This window comes from Quercus lobata, chromosome 12 (assembly GCF_001633185.2).
Source record: "Quercus lobata isolate SW786 chromosome 12, ValleyOak3.0 Primary Assembly, whole genome shotgun sequence".
Taxonomy (NCBI): Eukaryota; Viridiplantae; Streptophyta; class Magnoliopsida; order Fagales; family Fagaceae; genus Quercus; species Quercus lobata.
Window position 1 is genome coordinate 36,106,711 of NC_044915.1, and position 22,991 is coordinate 36,129,701.

At 39.2% G+C, this 22,991-nt stretch overlaps 1 protein-coding gene across 3 annotated transcripts; it reads right to left on the reverse strand.

Annotated features, from left to right (window-relative positions):
* Positions 1–1,696: 1,696 nt before the first annotated feature.
* Positions 1,697–10,620, reverse strand: LOC115971541. 3 transcript variants are annotated; one of them, XR_004087330.1, is made up of 9 exons: positions 10,476–10,620; positions 7,950–9,492; positions 6,468–6,656; positions 5,829–5,924; positions 5,563–5,725; positions 5,281–5,413; positions 3,432–5,186; positions 2,444–3,296; positions 1,697–2,226 (listed from the first exon to the last, which is right to left on the reverse strand). XR_004087330.1 is itself a non-coding variant. In XM_031091524.1 (8 exons), the coding sequence occupies exons 2-8, from the start codon at positions 9,325–9,327 to the stop codon at positions 2,868–2,870; spliced, it is 4,143 nt and encodes a 1,380-aa protein (XP_030947384.1). In that variant the 5' UTR covers positions 9,328–9,492; positions 10,476–10,620; the 3' UTR covers positions 1,697–2,867. The 3 variants fall into 3 exon arrangements, 1 of the variants encoding a protein (XP_030947384.1); XR_004087329.1 differs by having other exon boundaries at positions 1,697–2,363; XM_031091524.1 differs by having other exon boundaries at positions 1,697–3,296.
* Between the last annotated feature and the right edge of the window lie 12,371 nt (positions 10,621–22,991).

Consider the following 22,991-nt stretch of genomic DNA (forward strand, 5'->3'; position numbering starts at 1 on the left):
ATTGTTAATATTATTATTTAATTTACAACAAGTGAATAGATCAAGTAATGCCATTGAGATACACATGCCAATGGGCCGCAAAGTTTGATTGGTGTTTGGAGTTTGTCTTTGTAGTATATAATTATTGATAATGGAGATCATATTCTTGCTAAACCTTTTTTTTTTATACCAAACAGAGGAAGAGTTCGTACATGGTTACATAGAGCAGGATTGTACCACCTATGATACAAAGGTGTGTGTTAGTCTATTTGGCAAAACACCACACAATCTTAACTACTACATGAGGAACAACTAAAGTATTACAAAATAAACCATGTTGAGAAAGAAAGTTCAGATTAGCTATCCTACTGCTATCCAGCCAATTTGCGCTTTTCCTCGATTTGAAAACTTAATGGAGATTAACCCTGTCGATTAAGAACAAAACATGCTGAATGCCATAGTTTTTAGCTATGATACCAACTTCCACCATTGCTTCAAGTAAAGCACATATTGCTGTGTTGGCGAGACTGCAATTAACCCCTGAAAACATTTCTGCTCCCTGCATATTTACAGCTACAAAAGCATATGCACTCCTTTGTGGCTTTGTTCTTCTTACTTCAGCTAATTTGATGATGAGCTGATATGGCCCTGCAACTGTGACTCTGTGAGATGGGCTGACTTGACTGCTCTAAGCTTTCTAGTAAGATGAAGTTGACCAACGTAAGACTTCTTGTACCTGCAAGATAGAGTTTTGATTGTTAGTATAACCTCTTAAGGGATTTGGGTTCAAGCCTTGGTGAAGCACTTTGTTTCTGTAATTCCAAATTAACCACAAAACAATAAACATTGATTAAAGGATGACCAAACTTTGATCTTCATTATTTAAGCAAGAGATGATATGGTCTTTTAGCCAAAACTAAACAGACACATTGATGATCTCAGAAGTGTGTAGACCAAGATCCGATCCAAACCAACAAGCTTTAGAAAAACTACATAAGAGAAACAAATGTATAGAAGTTTCTTCGTCAGAATTACATAAGGGACAAGTGCCATCATTACTGATTCCTCTGTTATGTACAGTGGCCTACCTACCTTGCTAAACTTTGTATTAGCTCACATGTGCCTCAATCTTTTTTCTTTTCTTTTTTTTTTTGTGCGTGTAGTCTATTATATTTTTTTAGTTTTTTGTACTTGAGAGTTGAGACTGCATATAATGGTTACATTCCTTCTTCAAAGAGAACTCATTTCTTTCAAACAGATTTGCTTCTTTCAAGTTGGAAAATATTTTTTTCCCCATAATACAGGGTAATAATGACATTGAGAAAATATTATTTACATGGTAGAAACCAGCCATTAAGCTTTAACGGAAATTATTAAGGGAATAGATGATTTGTCATAAACCTAAAATCCTATTACTTATTGCTCAAACCAAAAGTACAAGGACTATCATAAACCTAACATGATCCAAAGACTTAAAAAGACCTAAAATTCCTAATAATCAACCAAATTCTCCTACTCGATTAGAGACAAATGCATGTCAAAAAGCATTTGCAGCAACAGGTGGTGTGAACCAAGAACCTATCATGTTAAAAGTCACCTTACCTGACGTTAAAATTATATATATTACTGGAGCCGTGTCATTAAAGGAGCTGACTTCTGCAAACGGATACTTACATCTAGAAAAAACAAAACTATCAATATTTATACTGCATAAATAAGCAACAAAAAGGCAACACGTAATTGCTTTTTTGCTATGGTATACATCTAAATAAATTCGAAATAAAGACATAAAAGAATTCTATGATTCTGACAAGTAATAAAAAAAATTAAAAAAAAAAAAAAAAAGGTGTATGTACAGGGCATTGGACCCCCACAAATGCCTCCAAAATTTGGATAAAAATCCTGTGCTTTTTTTTTTCCTTCCATATCTGTACAGAATTTTTGAGTTGATCTCACCCGAGGCAGGTATGTCAATTTTTTACCTCCCCTTCGAAACAATTAGAAGACAGGAGATCCAAAAACGCTCCAAAATTCTACATACCACTTCATCAGATGTCATCCTAGTGCATTTGCATGTCCAAAGAATGTACAATAGATAGCATCTTTTAAAATGTGAAGAACTACTACTTCCTAAATTAAAGCACTAATCTTTATCAGAGTACCAAAGAGCCAATGAGTGAGAACTGTACGTTTGAGAAGAGAGCTACAAAGTGACAGGGGCCATATCAAAGGAAGCCTTCCCCGCTCCTGCATCAGTTTAAATCCCCAATGTCAAAGGCAATGTGGGCTGGATTTTCCCCCACAAATATACAACTAAAAGATTTAGTAGGCTGAAGCTTTGCTGAGGCCACCCCTGGATTCTGGATGGATGGATTTACATGATTCTGGATGGATTACATGTATCAGAGACATGCAGTAAATGCACATATACAAACTACATGTTAGCATACACAAGTTCTGTTACCTTTGCACCCTGTAAGCTGGTGGATCAAGGTATGATTTCCCAAATTCTAGCCAACAGCATCCAGCTCCTTGCAAGAAATCACAGTAATCATGCAAAGACCAACTCTTGCACCATAGCAGCGAACTGCATGAATGGGTACAGCTGTCTCTTTCCAAATCCCTTTTTATTCCCTGACCAAGTACCAGAGGAAAAAGCATCTAGCATTTCCACTGCATGCAGCGGAAACACTAGATACCACCTTGTATCAGACACAGTTCAGTCCAAACTTGATACAAATCAAACATGTCCGGCAAAGAAACTCAGCATAGAGAATTTTCTCCGAGGGCTTAATGGCAATAGGAGCAAGCATCACAACATCAGGAAATTAATTAGCACTGTGAAGCTCTCCCCTTGAGGAAGAGAATTTGCAGACAACAATGAACAGCTAAATATCTCTCCTCCCCATAGACCCAGCAGGACTTTGCTTCTTCAGTATACCATATTGCCAGGCATCTCTAGATTTATCACCCAATTGATCAAAATCATCCAAAGAATTCTCCATCGGTGGCTTTAAGGGCCGGTAAGTCCCATTTCTAGAAACTACTGATGCACCCGACTTCTCATCATCTTCTGACGGCGTTCCTGACCTGGACTCCACGTGCATATCCAATGGTCTAGGTCTTTGTCCAACTGATCTCAAACCTCTCATATTGGAGGAGACCTTGCCTGGCAATGGTGTGTAGGAAGGTCCCTTAGGTATAAGGAAATCTTTAGGGAGAGAATCCATGTTCAAATAACAGTTCCTAGCCTTGGCATCAGTAATCAGTGCAGCCCAGTCTTCAGATTGCATCAAAGCATTAGCATTCCCCATAACCTGTCAAAGCATGAAGTTACATATCAGAAAATAAACCCAGAATTAAGCCATTTGGTCTGGTGGGCATGTAAAAATGCAGAAGCAGCTTATGTGATAATCTTAATCTTAAATGACAGGAATAATAGAAGACCATACCCAAAGAGCCCTTCTTGCACGAGTAAGAGCAACATTCATTCGACGGATATCTGCAACAAAGCCAACTCCATGATTTGATGCACGCACACAAGACATGATAATGACATCACGTTCTTGGCCTTGAAAAGCATCTACGGTATTGATATACAGATCCTTCCCTTCTTCTGAATTTAAGACATCATCGAATTCACGCTGAAGGCATTTTAGTTGGAGCTTGTACGGAGTGATTATGCCAATAGAGACTTTCCCCAAACCCAAAGATTTCAAAGTTTTCTGGAGATGCTCATACATGCGAAGACAAAACTGTGCTTCATGCATGTTCTGATAAGAGACAGATCCACCTCTGTGAGACTCCCGTCCATGTGTAATATCATAGAATACATAAGGTTTAAGTAAAGAGTCCTTGTAGTAAATCTCATCAGGTAAGTTTGCCACACTTTCACTGTCACTAAGGCGTCCTTGGTAAAAATACCTTGAAGGGAAATCCCGAATTTGAGGATGCATCCTATACTGCACAGATAACAACATTGTGGGGCATCCTGCTTGCTGGAACCTTTCAAAAAGGCTTCTACTGTATAACAAGGTTCCAGCTGCCTTGCTGATTACTGTTGCAGGAAGCTGTTGAGGATCCCCAACAAGAACACACCGTGCTGCACCAAGAGAAAGGGGAGGAAGGATCGCAACTTCACTGGCTTGGGCTGCCTCATCAATGACTACCATATCAAAACCGTGAGTGAGACGAGAGAATAACTTGCGACCACTGCTGGAGACAGTAGTGAAAACAATCTCAGCCTCATTTGCAAAACTTGCCTCAAGATTAGCACGGGCTTCTTCCAAATTAAAGTTGCTTCCAGCACGAAACCTACCTTCTAAAATAAGAAAGCGAGACATCTCAACTAAAATTTTATCCCTGCCTTCAACCACTGCTGCAAGGTTCTGCAGCAATGAATCCCGATTCTGGTCCCTGGCCACAAGAACGTCTGGATCAACACCAACAGATCCTTGGGAACGAACAGCAGCAGCAGCAGCATTTAGTTCTCTTTGAAGAGAAGCTATCTGCTGAGACAACTGAGCTTCACGGCCTCTTAACTGGTGCATCCATCCTAAAACTTCCTCACGAGTCTTGACCAAAAGCTGTTCAGTTCTGCGCTCAACAGAAACTGCCTGGGCAGCACGGGTTTGTGAATCAACCCCAACTCGAGCCACATCAGGCCGATAAACTTTCATCTCACCATCAATGAATCCACGATCAAGAACTCGAGCAAGAAGCTCATCAGTTGCCGCATTTGAAGGAGCACAAACTAACATTCTAGGCTTTGGACAGAGTTTTGGAAGAGTACGGAAGAGATTCTGGTCCATGTTTTGAAGAACCTCATCAATTGATCCCATAGGAATATTATCAGAATTGCTCTCATTTTGTTTATAGCTTTCAGGTGCTAGTTTCTTAAGCAAAGAAGTATAGTAGTGCTGGTACTGAACCAGATGGATGACATTTAGCATTCCCCACACTGTATGTGTCTTACCTGTTCCTGGAGGTCCTTGAACAAGAGTAAAAGGCCATGTCTTTGTCATACCACTACTTGTACCAGCAGCTGTATGCATCGCAGCCCATTGAATTGCTGCTAACTGGGGATCATTGAATGTCCTATGCAGATGATCAACAAAGTTCTGCGTGAAGCATTCAGGCATGGCAGGCGACTCCTGCTCATATTTTGGGAAGTGCTCTGGACTAGGCTGAAGGATTGCATTTTGCATCTACACAAATGAGACATCTGTAAGTTGTTATTCCATAAAAGCAATATGAACTAGAAACAACCACTAAAATCATATAAATGAATTCAATTGTCACCTGCAAATTGAGACGACGAAATGCATGCAACGCAACATACTCTCGCTGTGTTGTTGCAAGAGAACCAAGCACAGTAAGATACCAGATGCCTTTGGGTTGAAGCTTTCTCAGAATATGTTCATCATCAACCATGCTGGAAAATATAACAAATAAAAAAATTGTCAACATATTGGCCACAGGATACAAAACATTTATGATTAATAGAACAAAAGTCCTGGATAAGTGATAATCATCAAGCATCCACCCAACTTTAGGAAAGAAAATAGAGAATTTTGACATTACCTGTTAGATTCATATGAGTCCCCAACATAAAAATGGAGGATTGCCCCATGAGGATCACGTGTATCAATAGGTATGTGTCGCCTCACAGTACCAGCCATACGACCACTGATCTCAGGCTCCCCATCATCATCATTTAATGAGGTGTTGCTACGCTTAGCCCTGACTGCTTGACATAATGATAGTTAACATTAGTGGACCTGAGCTAAAAAATAATCAATATTCATACTGTAAATTCAAAAGGCAAAAATCTTATTATTGTATCAAACCTGCTCCAGGCCTGGGTGATGAAAGAATGGCAACATCACCCTCCTTAAATGTCCACTTGCACTCATGTACTGGAAGGGCAATCACATCATACCATCCTAAGCCAATAAGAGACATTCAGCTAATTAACATAACCAGAACAATAATAATACCTTCGTTATCTCAGCAGAGTATTAAACAAGGAATTGATGATATATATATAGAGAGAGAGAGAGAAAGAGAGAGAGAATGAGCGTGTAAACCCACTAAGAAAATGAGAAGTACGGTAAAAATTGTCCTAAAACACAGCTCCACTTAACTTATAAGAAAATTGCCTAGGATGGAGCAGTTGAGGAAAAAAAAAGAGCATCATGAGAAAAAAGGAATGCAAAAAGGACAAACCAAACATTCATACTGAGTTGCTGATGACATTGACCAACCCTATATGAATGTTTCAGCCTGTTCAAGGTAGCAAGCATGCTTTGAAGCTATATATAAATATATAGGACTACTACAGTTCTACAAATTTTCACATTAAATTATATTCTAAATAATCCAAGACAATAGCATGGTGAGAAAGCATCATTAGATTTATTTTCCATTTTCCAAATAAATTTGCAACTAAAAAAAAATGAAGTGAATGAAAAGATCAGGCTTGCTACCTCTTTCTCGCCTTTCAATGTTTTTTATACGGACCATGACATGAGAATCCCTTGAGACCGTTTCAGTTACCTCCTCCCACGTGCTATAAAGCTGTGCCCGGCATTCCTCAAAAAGCAAAGGCTCAAATACTCTAACATACTCTTCTACAGATTCAAAACGACCGGGAACACACTGGAGCTCAGTGTCCTCTGATGCAGAATAGTTTTAATTAGTTACACATATAACAAAGTGACCCAAAACAAAATTCTCTCCAAGAGACGGAAAGGAACAACCATACAAAAAGAAAATGAACAACACAATAGAATTGACAAACCAGACAAAAAAATACTCAAACTAAAAACATTGCCCTGGGCACATGCAATATAGGATGCAGGGAAATAAAATTAGTGAATCTCATTAATAATCATAGAATAAGCCATTACAGGAAAGGGGAACATTGGTTGTTATTTGTAGGAAGAAGTAAAAGTACAGAGAAGTAGTGGGTGGAAAAAATAAAAATATTTTTTTATATAAATTGTAAAATTATTATAATTAACAGTTTTCTATAGACAATAAAGTGGCGGAAGGCATTGTTGAAAACTAATCAAGACATCTCTTTGTTAATAGCACAGATATTATTAGCAACAATACTGCTTCTTATAAACTAACTATGCATATATAGGAACCTCCCACCAAGAGAAAAAATAAATAAAAATAACAAGTTAATCAGGAACTTTCCATACTCTACAGACGTATTTTCATGTACACATGATGAGACCAGAACTGAGAATATTAACTAAAATTCACCAATTTAAATAAACAAGAAATCTGAAAGCTCTAAAGTATTGGTGCCAGAAATGCAAGAAAAGCAATAAAAACAACAAAGTAAATAATATCCTTGTTATTTTACATTAGCTACATAATCCCTAAAACAATATAGAACTATGGCTCAATTACTCTAAACTTCAGTATGAAAGATATATTCTTCCATCCAACAGGATCTCCTGACGGTTGGACGCCCACCACATGTAGCTGTAGGAATCCCCTCCACTATGCGTGGGCCTGACCAATACAAACATCAGCTTTTACTTATTCAAAAACTTATGCAAGGAATCCTATTTCATCCAAAATTCCAAATTTTAATAGGAATAGGATACGCACAGATTAAGTAGCAAAGTCTGCAGATCTCATAACCAGTTAACCAAATGAAATACATAGGCAAATAACCTCCATCTCTCCCACACACAAACAAGCACAGCATGAGAACCATAACAAATAAAAGAGGGGGGGGGGGTGATAACAATTATATGGTGAAATTGAGTAAATCAACAGCGGTGTCAATTTTAAAGCTGACAACACACAAACACAATTATTATAGAAACAGGGCATTGACACAAGATAATAGGGAATGCCACAAAGCAATTCCAATTTCAAAGAGAAGGGGAAAATAGATCACCAATAACTCATTATAAACATAGTCAAAACATATGATTAGTTTATACCTGGACGGTGCCAAAACTTTTCATTGGTCACCTCCCGTATAAGGCGTTCCACTGACGTGTCCTGATACGGGGTACTAATAGCAGTTTGCTTCTTGGGTGGAAGAGCTTTCTTGTTTCCCAATTTAGGATCCATGGAGTTTTGACTTATCAGGGCTGGCTTCCTGTTGGACACCTGAAAATTCTTCGGTTGCCTCAAATCAGTGGGATGCTTCCATGAACTCTGTCTTGGAATGGGAGGCAGGGATCCCTCTGCAGAAATATCAGTGTCACTGTTTAGCCTCCTAGGCCTACCTAGTAGTCCAGAATTCATATCACCATTACATTCAGATTTAGGCTCAGTAGATTCCAGAGAAGTGCCTCCTTCGTTACATGATATGTCAACTAGTTTCTGGTCCCTCATCATTGGCTGAGTCTGCTTTTCTCCAATACGTTCAGAAGCTGGAGGAGCATTACGGACCTCTTTTATTGTTCGAGTGGTAATGGGTGGTGGAAAGGTTTGCCTTCTTGGCGTTGTAGTTTTGATAGGACCAGCTTGTTTGACATCTTCCAAATTAAGAAACATGGTCTGCCTATTACGTTTCTTGCCTAGCATTTCTTCCCTTTTCTGGTCTATCTTCCTCTTTCCAAGATTATTTGCAAACTTGCGTGCATGGGTTGCTTCAATACCTTTAACTTCTCTTTGTTTTGGGACCAAGCTAGATTCTTCTTGCCCATCAAAGGATGCCTCACCTTTGACATTGCCATCTAGATTTCGGCCATTAATGACTTTCTGATCATTGTGATCTGGATCCAATCCTAAAGAAGCATGACTACTGTTTTCATCCTTGATACTCTGAGACATTTTGACACCAGAAGATCTATTGTCAGCAGGTCCACTAGAAGCAAAAAGATCCCTCACTTCAGATGTCCCTTGCTCTTGTGAAGCTTTAGTCACTGCACTCAAGCTATTGTTTCCAAATGCATCAGCAGAGCCCTCAGCATCAGACCATTCTCCTTCTTCTCTTTCAACAGATGGAGCTTCTGCTGAACCCTGAACTAATGATGATGAGGCTCTCATCTCCTCATCATTACTTGACTTTGACAATGAGGTACTCTTGGGATTTTGATCCCCAGCCCTTTTCTGTTCAGCTCCCATTTCAGGGCCATCAGTGGATTTGGGCCGTATGAAAGGCTGAAAGCCAGATACAGATGATGCATGTGAAAAGGCATGATTATTTTGTATTCGTTGGATAGAAGTTGATGCAGCAACCAAGTCGGCAGTGTTGGGATTCACTGATGGAAGTGTCTTCTGTGGCTGGAAGCAGAATACACCATCACTCTCACTATCCTCAGCAGGGGGTTCATTGAGATCAAATAAAAGCCTTCCTCGAGAACCCATCTCATATGTAATCGCATACAATCCAAACTTTTAATCCAAACAAGTTCTCCAAGTGCTCTTCTAGTTTTATTTCTAACAAAAAATGAACATGACATGCCAACAAAGAGGCAAGGCAAAAGGATCCACAGAGAACAGGTAAAAGGAGTTCTAAATGGACAGTGTATTCTGCAAATCAAGTATTACAAACCAATCCATAAATACAGGGTAGGAAGAAAGGCGACATTTAGATAAAAGGTAATTCAACAAACACACACACACAAAAAATAAAAGCCCCAACAGAAAAAAGGATCACATTAAACCTAGATCTCAATGAGTCAACATATAAAGCAATAAAGTTCAGAAAAACAATTCATAACTTTAAATGCACAGAGTGCCCCAACCCCAACACCAGTTCCTAAATTTGACATGTACATCTATTTTTCCAACGCTAAACAGTTTCATAGTACTCAAAACATAGCATATAGTTTGCACACATAACACAAAAACACAACAAATAACACATACCCATCAAACACAGACATGATTTAATTAGGTATTATTCAATGTTTCCCAACTAAAACCCATCAATGACACCAAACAGTAGAACCAGTTTGCATATAACTACCCAAAAACAAACAAAAAAAAAACCCTAATCATCACAAACCAATTCAAACCCAAACCCTATTCTACAAATACATGTTAAAAACAGTGCACCAATCACTAATCAAGCAACAAAAAACCAACACCCAGATCATCAAATTATCCCAAAATCCTCACCACTCACCAACTAACCCTAAGCATTAGTTTTTTTTTAGGGTTTCCAAAGAAAATCATGCAGTTAGAGCAACTAAAAGCTCAAATCCTCAACACCACACACCTAATCCACTCCTCGAAACCAAGCATTCCAATCCATTGCAACCGCGCACACAAAAAAAATCCCCCTCACAGATCGAAGCTTTAAAGTCATATAAAAAAATCAACACCTCCACCACTCTCAAAATTGAATGCTTTTACTAATTCCCAATAGTCAAACCTCATAGATTCACTCACTGATACAACAAATTCTCATATATATCTTCAAGTTCATTCCATCAAATTCAAACAAATTTAAATTAAATTAAAAATTAAAATAAATTAAATTAAATTAAATTTTGGAGAGAGAATTTTACCTCTTAAGAGAGTACTTTTGAATCTAAAGAGGAGGAATTTTTAGATGTAATAGATTGAAGGCTCTCTATTTTGTGTATGTAAGTTTAGAGCTAGAGAGAGAGAGAGTCAGAGAGAGAAAGAGAGAATGCAAATATGTGGGGAACAAAGGGTATGGTTACGGGTTTATATAGGAAATATCGAACCCTTTTTACCGGCCCTTTTTTTCCGGCCACCGTTTAAGTTTTTCCGGCGAGTTTTTTTTTTTTTTAATTTAAAACTTTTTTATCATTCCGAGGTTTGAAATTACACAAATCGCCCTCATTAGAGTGGGGTAAAAAGGGTGGTTGGTGGGAGTAGTAAGAGGAACTGAGGAAGCGGAGTAAGGGTGTTTTGGTAATTTGGTTTTGGGGTGGTGCTGGACTTACGTGTATAACGCTCACAAGTAAGAATCTTGTGCCGCAGCGAGTAATGGACGTTTGATTTGGTTTACAAGTGGGGTCCATCACTGAGGGCCACGTGAATGGAAAGCTTGAGGGCAAAATGGTAATTTTACTGGGGGAATAGTAGTAGAAGTTAACAAAAGTAAGTGAGTGAACACTGTCCCCACGTGCGGTTGTGGCGTAGGAAACACACTGACCAATAAGTATTAGAACAGATTTTTTTTTATTTTTTTTTCGTGTGCGCCGATCTGAGAATTAAATTACGAGACTGCCAGTGCCACTTTGAGATTTTGGAGGGTGGTTGCACGCTCCACGAAAGTGCGTGGAAAAGAACAAGTTTTTGTACTAATTAGAAGGAGCACCTGTGCAGGGACCTAGAAACGGGACTGCTTTCTATTCTCTCTGTTGCTAAAATTCACATGAAAATTTCATACCCAATAATTTTTCTTTTTCTTTTTTTAAGTTCACATGAGACCATGTATTTTGCCACTTTGCCATCTGTATCCGTTTGATCTCCTAATTTTCAGTAGTTTATTTTTATAATATTAGTCAAAGAGTGTGTCTGGATACTGCTTGTTTTGCTGAGACTAAAAAATTATTACTGAAAGTACTGTAGATAAAGATAAAAATTAGTTAAAATAGTACAGTGAAACTCATGAATAGTGTCAAAAAGTACAATAAAGCCTATGAAGAATAACAAAAATAAGTTGAATAGTGAAATAATTTTAATTTATAATTCCTTCCCAAATGCACGCAAAGTGTCCATTTCGAAATAATTTATCTAAATTTTTATTGAAATTTTTTTTTAAAAGTATTATAAATAAAATAAGTAGACGATTCATATAAAACCCATAAAATAGTAAAAAAGAAATAAACAATAATCTGACTTATAAGCAACATGCAAAAAAAGTTAAAAGTCAACTTTAAAAAAAATGTTAAATAATTTGAAATAAAACTGAGTCAAAATATAGTGTAGAATTCGCAAAAAATATATAAATAAACAAAAAGTTAGTTTATAATTACTTCTCATACTCACGCCAAATCATCATTGGTGGCCACCTTTATCCAAATAGAAAAATTATAATCAGGATAGGTTTTTTTTTTTTTTTTAAATTAAAAAAATTAGTTATTTTCATCCTCAAATTATTTATAATTTTTAAATATTCAGCTTTTAATTGCATTGTTATACCATTTATTATGTAAATAAAATGTATTAATGAAATAAGTTTATTCAACCATATTTTTATAATTGAAAGGAATTGACTATTAAGATATAAATTATAATTTAATAAGAAGAAAAAAAAAAAAACTTATGATCAATGGTCTTGTACTAAAAAGACAAAATCGATGAATTAGAGATCCGTTTGATACACCCACTCAAACACATATTTTTAGTTTTTAAATAACATTACACATATTTTCACACAATTTTTCACTTATACGTATTTCCACACATATTTTCAAATACACATTTTCACTTTTTAAATACATGTACCAAACACCTCCTTGATATTTCTAGTGATGGGAAAAACCATCAAACCAATGTCCTATAGAAGGACAATTCGAGCCGAAAATTAATAATTCTAATGGTGAAAGTAGTTAGGAAACTATTCATATTCTCACCAGAACTTAGCCCAAACGTCCAAATTAGTTGATATTGGGTCAGATCCCAAGAAAGTGTCGAATAATTATGAGGCAATTGTTATACTGTTTTCTTCTTCTTCTTTTTTTTTTCTTTTTTTTTGGTTAATACTGTTTTCCAATTTTATGTACTTGTGTGTGTGAAACATGTACAGCACAAACTGGCTATCAATGAAAGCAATTATAAGCTCAAAATAATTGATTTTTGCATTGAATTTAGTAGGTTGACTATACCCTCCAGTCGAATAATTCAATCCTGCTTTTTCATAAGCACTACCATTGTACATGGTAGCCTTAATGTCTTTGCACTAATGGTTATTGGTTACCAGTTACCAGTTACCTGTTTGAAGTGGCAAGAAAAAAATATATCATTGGATGAAAGATCGAAGGCATGAAATGAAACTATTCAAAAAAACTTCTAAATAAGAAATTAATATGCTCACAAAATTTTATTGTTTTCTTTTTTTACTACTAATGATAACTAGTTAATCCAATGAAATAAGCAATAGTGGTATAGTTTACTATAAAGATGGTAACAACTAATACATAGAGAGTGAGAGTGGTGCTAAACCAATTCATAATTTACTTCTTCTTCTTCTTTTTTAATCATTTTTTTTTCAAATATAAAACTCACACAAAAGTGAAATAAAATAAAATTTCACATCACCCATCTAAAGAATAATATTTATAACCATAGTTGTTTCCTCTCTGTTTTTTATTTTTTATTTTTTTTAATCCTTAAAAGTGAAGGCATTTTGATAACTTAATGAACAATATTCGTATCTTCATATCTCAATTAAATTGTGTCCATATGAACATTTCATTATGAGAACAGACAAGAAAAATGATTCTATTGTTTTTTCATGTGTTTGCTAAAGAAAGGATCTTAGTGTAAAGTGCATTGGTGCGTGACCAAACTACCATACAGTTTGGTGGCATGCTTGGCTGGTGGCATTATTTAATACTCAAAAACCTAAGGCACGCTCAAAGTATAAAAATAAGTTGGATAATCTCTACCAAAAATATTTAAAAGGTGGATAAAAATGAAATAAAATAAAACAACAAAGAGGAGCTTGGAAATTTATAACAAATAAAATATGGATAAAAATATTTATGAAAAAAACAACAAAGGGGAACTTGGATTTTTTATTTTTTTTTAACAAAAAGTTTGGAATTTGGATTTGAGAAATAAATTCTCCTCATGACTCGGGGCAAAATGACACGGTCAGCAATTTTTGCTGTCACATAGGAGCCCATAAATGAACAGAAAAATAGGGCCCATGTTATTTCCAGATACTGGGCCCACAAACTCCTTAATCCTTATCTTGAAACTGTCTGGTACAAAAGAGGTAATATTGGATTTGGAGCCACGATTAGATAGGATTGGATAACAGAAATTTTTTGGTCCGTTTGTTAGGTGTATTTAAATAATAGTATTTAATTTGTTTGGAAATACAAGTGAGCGAAAAAAATGTATGAAAATATGTGTAATGTTGTTTAAAAACTAAAAATATGTGTTTGAACTCACGTCACGTACCAAATTTTTTGAGCTCTTTCATTTTGCATTTTTTTTACTTTATTGTTTTATGTACATATTTTTAAATCTTCATTGTTCTATTAGATACAATTACTACATTTTAATTAAATTTTAAGTTTTTACATATACATCATATAAGTACTGAAAATTTTGAAGGTTTAAAAGCAATTTCCATCATTCCAAGACAATTTATCATTAAAAAAAAAACTAATAATTTTTTAAACTACTAATAAATTACTATTATATATATATATATATATTAACTCTTTTTAATATTTCATATTTAAATTCTTTATTAAATATTTGTACATCATATTTTCTTAAAATAGTAAAATATTTAATTCCATTTACTAACACACTCATAATAATGTATATTAATAACTACCATAATTATCAAATTATATATGATAAATATGGTAGTTTTTAATTATTACTATACATTATTATGAGTGTGTTAGTAAGTGGAATTAAATGTTTTACTATTTCAAGAAAATATATTGTACAAATATTTAATAAATAATTTAAATATATATTTTTAAGGGTTTAGCTTATCTCCAGTACTTTTTTAACTAGAGATCTTCTTTTATTTTAAATACACAATGACAAGTTGTAGTGGGTTTTGTAGGTGCCAAGAATGAGTTGACATAATACAATGAATTTGTAAAGGCGGGAACTTGAATCAAATAACCTAGCACAGTTGAAGATGAAGAAAAAGACAAGGAACAATGAAGAATACTAGTCCTTGGCCAAGGTCCGAGGACAGATACTCATATTAGATTGATCTCAAGAACGATTTGCTATAGTATTTCTCTCTCTAGGATTCTCAATGAACCTCTCCCCCCCCCCTCTTTCCTTTCAGGAGGATCTCTTACATTATATAGCCTCTTTCAGCTGATCTTGGTCCTCCATTTGTTGATCATGTAGACCACTACTCGAGTACTTGTCCCATTAGATGCCTTCTCAAATCTTCTGTGAGTTGCGGTAACCAAGACATTACTGTTTAGGGGTCTTCTCCACATAAATGTGACCAGAAGGTTTGGTGGGATGCATTAAATGTGGTGACAGCTACCATCCCTTCAGACACATCAGGATTAACCCCTTCTTTGATGCTTTTCCTCTACAATGTGACCTCCTTTAGTAATGTGCCATTGACGCAGCCAAGGCTCGCCACCCCGGCCTTGTCGTCCGAGGGTATGGTCTTCTCGAAACTACATCAACCTCGGACATGACACGTGACACTATTACCATATTAAATTTCTATATCCCACAATAGCCCCTAAAAACTCCAGTTTTTCCCTCCTGTCGAGGAGAAAAATGGGGTTTTGATCTTGGGTGATTGGCTTCACATGCTTCTTTGATTTTCCTATGTGAGAACATCACTTCGTATGCCCTGTAATCGCTCCTGATGCTTTGGAGTACGTAACATCTCATTAAATGCTCCATACAACACCTTGTTCCCCACATCCTACAGTGAGATGGAGATCCTACGATTGATATTTTTCCTCAAAATTTGGGCAGGGTAACTCTCGCCCTACTCTACCTCCTATGTAAGGTGCTTGGGGGGCTCATTTCTCCCATTTTCCAAATCTTCAAACTTTCAAAAAGCACCTGAGGTGACTCCAGTCATTATTTTTGTAAGTTCCATGTTTATCCCAACCTTATTTTTAGGTTCTTTTCTCCTCGGCTAGTCTCCTCGACCTTCTGTTTTCTATTTCTTTCTTTAAAAAAGTTCTTTCCCTTCACCCTATCCTACTTAGATGGGTAGGTTTGCTCACTTAGTAGATACCCCCGCAAATATGGAGGGGTTTAGGGCCCTGTATAATATTTCCTAAGGTGTCTCCTTGCGGTATTGCCTTCGGGGTGAGTGGCACACCCTTAGAAGGGACGGGGAGGTCATTATTCCAATAATCGTCTTCGTAGAAGGGTGAATAAGGCTTCCCATGGGTAGAGTGACCAAGGACTACTTGATCGCCCATAGGATTTGCCTTCATCAATGTACGTCCAACCTGTTTAGAGTCTTAGGTAGTGTAGACGCTCTCAATGAGCAAATGAAGTTGGGCCTCACCTGGCACGATGTTTTCTGGATGTACGAGTTCCATCTTCTTCTAGACTCTAGCTATTACCTTAAGTTTAGGTCTTCCAAAGTTAGGCTTATCTCGTGTCTCCCCAAATCAAATAAATGCATGAAAGATGACTTTCTGATCGTCTCAAGTGAATGGAATGACGGTCTTCACTACCCAACCCAAGAGGGAGCACCAGGCAGGGTACCCTAGGTTTAGGTCCTTTAACACGAAAATTAGTTTTGTAGTTTCTTTCTTTCTTCACTTCTTTAGTAGTTTGTTTCCTTTTGACCGATGACTCACCTTTCTAACAGTGGTTTTGCTTCTTGACTTTTTCGCAGAAAAAAGATTCGTGGCCCCCAATCTTAACTTTGTCAACGTGCCAGATCTCAACAGGGATTATCCGATAAGTTTCAGGACGTGGGCAACATGATCAGAGCAAGTGATTCTCGACTGGCTCGGATTGACGTTTTGGTGCCCGTATTCCTAACCAGAGAAGGTACCATGCAGGTCAAGCTGCCCTCCCATCATTCTTCCTGTGAAGAAGTGGTTCCGAGAAAAGAAACAGCTTCCTCGCGCCTATCACTCGAGGAGGAGATAGACCAATTTCAGCTTGAGGAAGAAAGGGAGGAGCAGGGAGAACTTGTGATTGAGGTCTTGGACTCGAAAGACGAACTTGACAGATCTTTAGGTGTTCGTTCCACCGGATTTGTTGTTGCATGTATAACTAGTAGTTTGGAAGAAGAAATGCCACTGGAGAGGAAGAAAGGGCCAAGCCTCCGTGAACTCCTCATGGGCAGGTCCAAGGGGTCAACATCTAAGGATGCCTCAAGCTCTCAGCTTCCTCCTCCTCCTTCAGCTTCCCCTCCGTGTCTGCCAATCTGAGGAAGAGAAAGAAGGACAAGGAGGTAGTCGAGGAAGGGGAGTTGGTCCCTTCCAATGAGGGGGTTCCTCCGACGGTGTTAAAGGCAAGCAAAGGACTTCCTCGGCCAAGAGTAAGGAGGCTGAGCATGTGGCCGAGGTGTGCCCTCAAAACCCGGTGTGGAATCCTCGGCTAGAGCTGGACGGGGCCACTATACCATGGAACTCCACCATTAGGGAGTTTCAGAGAAGGAACGCCCAATATCTTGCAAACATCTTGAAGTAGCCTCTCTTGTTGCCGAAGGATATGGCTTCTCTGAAAAACTTAAAGCAGCAAAATCTCTTTCTGTCCCTGAAGAGGGACTTGGCATTGGTAAGTCTTTCAACACATCTTACTAACTTCATGCTAGGTTATCTTCTTCTTATATGATTGGGTATTCCTCTGCCCTTTTTGCACTTGCAATCCAAGAGGTATTTATGGCCAAAGAGTGGGTGAAAGATACCAAATCCGAGGCTAGACTCGCAGACAATCTTCGTGTAGAGACCAACAAGTCCCTGGCCACTGCTGAGAAGAGGAATAAGGAGCTTGCTCTGAAACTGGCTACTGAGGACAAGGAGAGGAAAAGTGCTGAGGCTGGCCTCAAGAACGCTCAGGCGAAAGCTGAGGAGTAGCGTAAAAAGCTTTACTACACGAAGATACAGCTAGCCACGACCAATTGGCAAGTTGAGGATTTGAAGGCAGAGCTGGAGAAAGCTAATGAGGTTGCTCGGGCGACTCAGACGGATGCGAATGCTTTAGAACATAAATTTTATGACCTTAGAGCGAAGGAGAATGAGGTCCGCCTGACTGATAAGTTGGCTGGGGTTTGCAAAGACTATTGCCTTGAGGTGTGGACTGAGGTATTGAACCTAACCGAAGTTCCTGCTACCTCAGAGTGGAGGAGGGTTAAGAATTTTTACTATCCACAAGACCTCTGAGAAGCTCCTGAAGCACCTTTAGGCCCTAAGATGGATGTTGCCCCTGCAAAAATTGCATTGGAGCAGCTTTCAATCACTCAGGCCTCTCTTCCCCCCTCAAAGACCTCCAAAGGGCCTGGCAAGGCTGGTGACCAAGGCCAAGGGATGGAGGTGGCCAAGGGCAAGGAGGCTGCCCATGGTAGAACTCGACCATAGGCTAAAGGCAAAGGGGTTGGTCACGGCAAAGTGGTCTCTCAAGCTAAACCTCTGCTGGAGACCAAGGGCCTAGAGGCTAATCAAGGCAAGGAAACTGTTTCCAAGACAAAGAAGTCCGAGCTGGTTAAGCCTCAAGTTGTAGCCAGGAAAAGAAGGCCACCTCAAGCAATGCTACCGATCCTCTTGTCTGCCAACCGGCCAACAAAAAAGATCCTTTTCCATCCCAGACTTAGCCAGGATCTTTCTTTTCTTCTTATGTATTTTTCTTTTGTTGTGGTAGCTTGTCATGGTTTACGATGTGCCTTTCCTTTTTTATTAATGAAAAAATGTTAATTTTTGCTTTATGACAAGTGAACGTTCATTTTCCCTGCAATATCTATCTCCGATTGCTGTAAAAATTGTACTGTCGTTTGCTGAGAAATTAGACTGATGATGCTTCTAAAGGTGAAAACCCATACTTTAACAAAAAGCTAACGTTAATGAATTGTTGTTAATTCAAGTAAATTAAGCCCACATAAATCGTGAGAAAAATGACTATGTGTCAGTACTAGAAATTGTATAATTGGTAGAAATGTTTAAGTCCTCAGAGACGAACGAAACACTTAGTAGAAAAGGGTGTTTGAGGTCTCTTATTTCAAGAGTACCTCATGAACGTACTTTCAGAACCTTTAACCAAAACCCAGGGTGACTTCTCCATTTGGGTGTTGCCACATGAGTCATTGTTTTCCCTTGATGATGCATATGCCGAGGTCTCATTCTTGGTAAAATTGCGAGGCGTTAATTTACCCAAGGCACGTGGTCCGAGGGACTAGGCATGGCCGAGGTTTTGTTTATCCCTTAGAGAATTCGTTGAGGCATTAATTTACCCAAGGCATGTGGTCCGAGGGACCAAGCATGACCGAAATTTTGTTTAACCCTTAGTGAGTTTGTGGGCCGTTAATTTGCCCAAGACATGGGTCCGAGGGACCATGCATGGCTGAGGTTCTGTTTAACCCTCAGAAATATGTGAGGCATTAATTTACCCAAGGCATGGGTCTGAAAGACCAGGCATGGCTGAGATTCTGTTTAACCCTTAAAGATATGTTAGGGCGTTAATTTACCCAAGGCATGGGTCCGAGGGACCAGGCATGGCCGAAGTTCTGTTTAACCCTTAGAGATATGTTAGGGCATTAATTTACCCAAGGCATGGGTCCGAGGGACCAGACATGGCCGAGGTTCTGTTTAACTCTTAGAGAATTCGTTGAGGCGTTAATTTACCCAAGGCATGTGGTCTGAGGGACCAAGCATGGCCAAGGTTCTATTTAGCCCTTAGTGAGGTTGTAAGGCGTTAATTTACCTAAGGCATGGGTTCGAGGTACCAAGCATGGCCAATATTCTGTTTAACCCTCAGAGATATGTAAGGCGTTAATTTACCCAAGGCATGGGTTCGAAAGACTAGGCATGGCCGAGGTTCTGTTTAACCCTTAGAGAATTTGATAAGGCGTTAATTTACCCAAGGCATGTGGTCCGAGGGACCAGGCATGGCGAGGTTCTGTTTAAACCTTAACTGCAATGACACGGGAATAACAAATGAGATATATTTGTATTAATAATAATATCTTTTCAAGTTACTTACATTCCAGGTCATAGTATAGTGTTTCCATCTAGATCCTCTAGTCTAAATGCACCTATGCCCGCTACTGAGGTGATGCGATAAAGACCTTCCCAATTTAGCCCTAATTTGCCCCAGGATGGGTCTTCCATATTGCAAACCACTTTCCTGATGACAAGGTCCCCTGGCACAAGTGGTCGTGACTTCACCTTTTTATTGTAACCCTGTTTCAGCTTGTGTTGGTAGTGGGCTGATTTTATCGTTGTCAACCCAGTCCAGACTTGCCCACAACTGACTATCATTGTTATGCTTTTCAAACTAATCTGTTCTCATCGTCGGGAATTCCATTTCCAAGGGTATAACTTCCTCCACTCCATACGTCATGGAAAAGGGGGTTTCCCCAGTTGATCTTCTCGAGGTAGTTCTATATGACCATAGTACATGGGGCAACTCGTCTACCCATTTCCCTTTTACCTCATCCAGTCTTTTCTTCAATCCATCAAGGATAACCTTGTTGATGGCTTCAGCCTGCCCATTTTCTTGTGGGTATGCAGGGGTAGAGTAGTTGTTCCTGATTCCAAGTTCACTACAATATCTCTTGAAAGCCTTGTTGTTGAACTGTGATCTGTTGTTAGATATGAAGGCGTAAGGTATGCTAAATCGCGTGACAATGTTCCTCCACACGAATTTCTTCACGTCCTGGTCTCGGATATTAGCCAATGGCTAGGCTTCTACCCATTTCGTGAAATAATTTGTCCCAATAAGCAACCATCTCTGGTTTGCAATAGCCCAAGGGAATGGACCCACAATGTCTAGATCCCACTGAGCGAAAGGCCATAGGATAGAGAGTGGGTTAAGAACCCCTCCGGGTTGGTGGATATTTGGGGCGTACCTCTGGCATTGATCACATTTCCTCATGTAATCCCAGGCGAACTTCTGCATACTAGGCCACCAATACCCCTGGGTAAGGGCTCTATGAGCCAAGGATCTTCTCCCTCTGTATCTCCCACAAATCCCTTCATGTAGCTCTTCCAACAACGACTCCATTGCTTTTGGGTGTATACATAACAGGTATGGCCTAGAAAAAAAACCATCAATACAATTTTTGCTCTTAAGATAGCCAGTATTGTGGAGTGCATCTCTGGATCTTCACGGCCTCTGCCTTATCCTTTGGCAGGTCTCCACTCCTTAGGAATGCCATTATGGGGTCCATCCAACTGGGTCCAGCTCAGACAAACTGCACCATGGTCGAGCTCTGGTCCTTCCACCTCGGCCTGTCTAATTCCTCCACTATGATTAACCGTGGCAGAGCACCATCGGACATTATTGCCAGTGTAGCTAGTGAATCAGCATGAGAATTTCTGCACCGTTGTACTTGCTTCATGGTGAACTCCTGAAAGTGTGCCTGGAGTTGCTTTATCTTGCCCAAATAGGCTTGCATCCTTGGCCTCATATTCTCCTAATACATGCCCCATTATTAGTTGGGAATCACTGAAGACCTCTATGTTGTTTTCTCCCAAGCCCTTTACTTCCTCCAATCCTGACCATAATGCCTCGTACTCGGCGTCGTTGTTAGTGGCTGAGAAGGACAGGCTAAAGGATTTCTCCAGAACTATCCCGTCCGGGGAAACAATAACAACTCCAACTCCCGAGCCTCTCTGGTTGGCAGCCCCATCAGAGTACACAGTTTATGGAGGGGAAATTTCAACGGCAAAAACTCCAACAGCTTCTAGCTTTGTACACCCTCCTTGGTTTGGTCTTCCGAGAACTCGATGACGAGGTCAGCCAGGACTTAGCCTTTAATCGATGTCCTCGGTTGGTATTTGATGTCAAAAGCCCCTAGCATAGTTCCCCACTGCACCACCTTTCCAGAATAGTCTAATTTGCGTAATATCGCTTGCAAAGGAAGCTGAGTTAGGATCACCACCGTATGTGCCTGGAAGTAGTGTGGCAACTTCTTGGTAGCGTGGACGAGGGCTAAGATGGCTTTTTCTACGAGAGAGTACTTCGTCTCGGCATCTTGCAGAGATTTGCTGACGTAGTACACTAGTCTTTGAACCTCGGAATCGACCTAAATCAAGACGAGGATGACCGCGTGGTTTATGACACCTAGGTAGGCATAAAGGACCTCCTCCTGCCCAGGACAAGACAACACTGACGGATTTGAAAAATACTCCTTTAGTTCTCGAAAGGCCCGATCACACTCCTTGGTCTAAGAGAAATCCTTCCACTTGTGCAAAAGTTGGAAGAATGGTCTGCATCGGTCAGCCGACCACGATATGAACTTGTTCAGGGCCGCTGTCATGCCCGTTAACCGCTGCACCTCTTTGGGGTTCCGAGGTGGATGTAGGTCGTTTATGGCCTTGATCTGATCTGGGTTGACCTTAATGCCACGGTGTGTTATCATAAAGCCTAGGTACTTCCCCGAGCTCACCCCAAATGAACATTTTAAAGCGTTTAGCCGCAGTTGGTGTTTCCTGAGCATAGAAAAAGCTCCCTCCAAGTCTTGTATGTGCTCGAACGTAACTTTACTTTTTATCACCATGTTTTATATAAAGGCTTCCATAGTCCTACCCAGCTGGACCTCAAACATTCTTGTCACCATCCTTTTGTAAGTGAATTCTACGTTTTTCAACCCAAAAGGCATCACCCAGTAGTGGTAGTTACCGAGGGGAGTCCTAAAGGCTATTTTTTCCTAGTCGGCGAGCACTAGAGGGATCTAGTGGTATCCCTGGAAAGGATCAAGAAAGCTCATCCAAGGGTGTCCGAAGGTGGCGTCTACTAGCTGATCTATCCTTGGGACAGGGAAGGGGTCTTTGGGACAAGCCTTATTGAGATCAGTAAAGTCCACATAAACTCTCCACTTCTCATTCTTCTTTTTCACTACCACAGTGTTAGCCAACCAATTTGGATAAAAAATTTCCTTTATTGCCCTAATTTGTTTCAATTTGTTGACTTCTTCTTTTACTGCATTGGAATGCTCATCGGAGGATCTCCGAGGTGGCTGTTTCTTTGGCCGAGTTTCGGGATTCATGTTCATCTGATGACATATGAAGTCCGGATCAATCCCCGGCGCTTCGTATGGGTCCCAAGCGAATACATCAATATGCTGCTTGAGGAAAGCCACCAACTCGTCCCTTTTTGCTAGTGATAGATGCGCCCTTACTTGAAAGTATTTGTTGAGATTGCTCCCAATAGCCACCTTAGTAAGGCTCTCACAGGCTTCTGCCGCT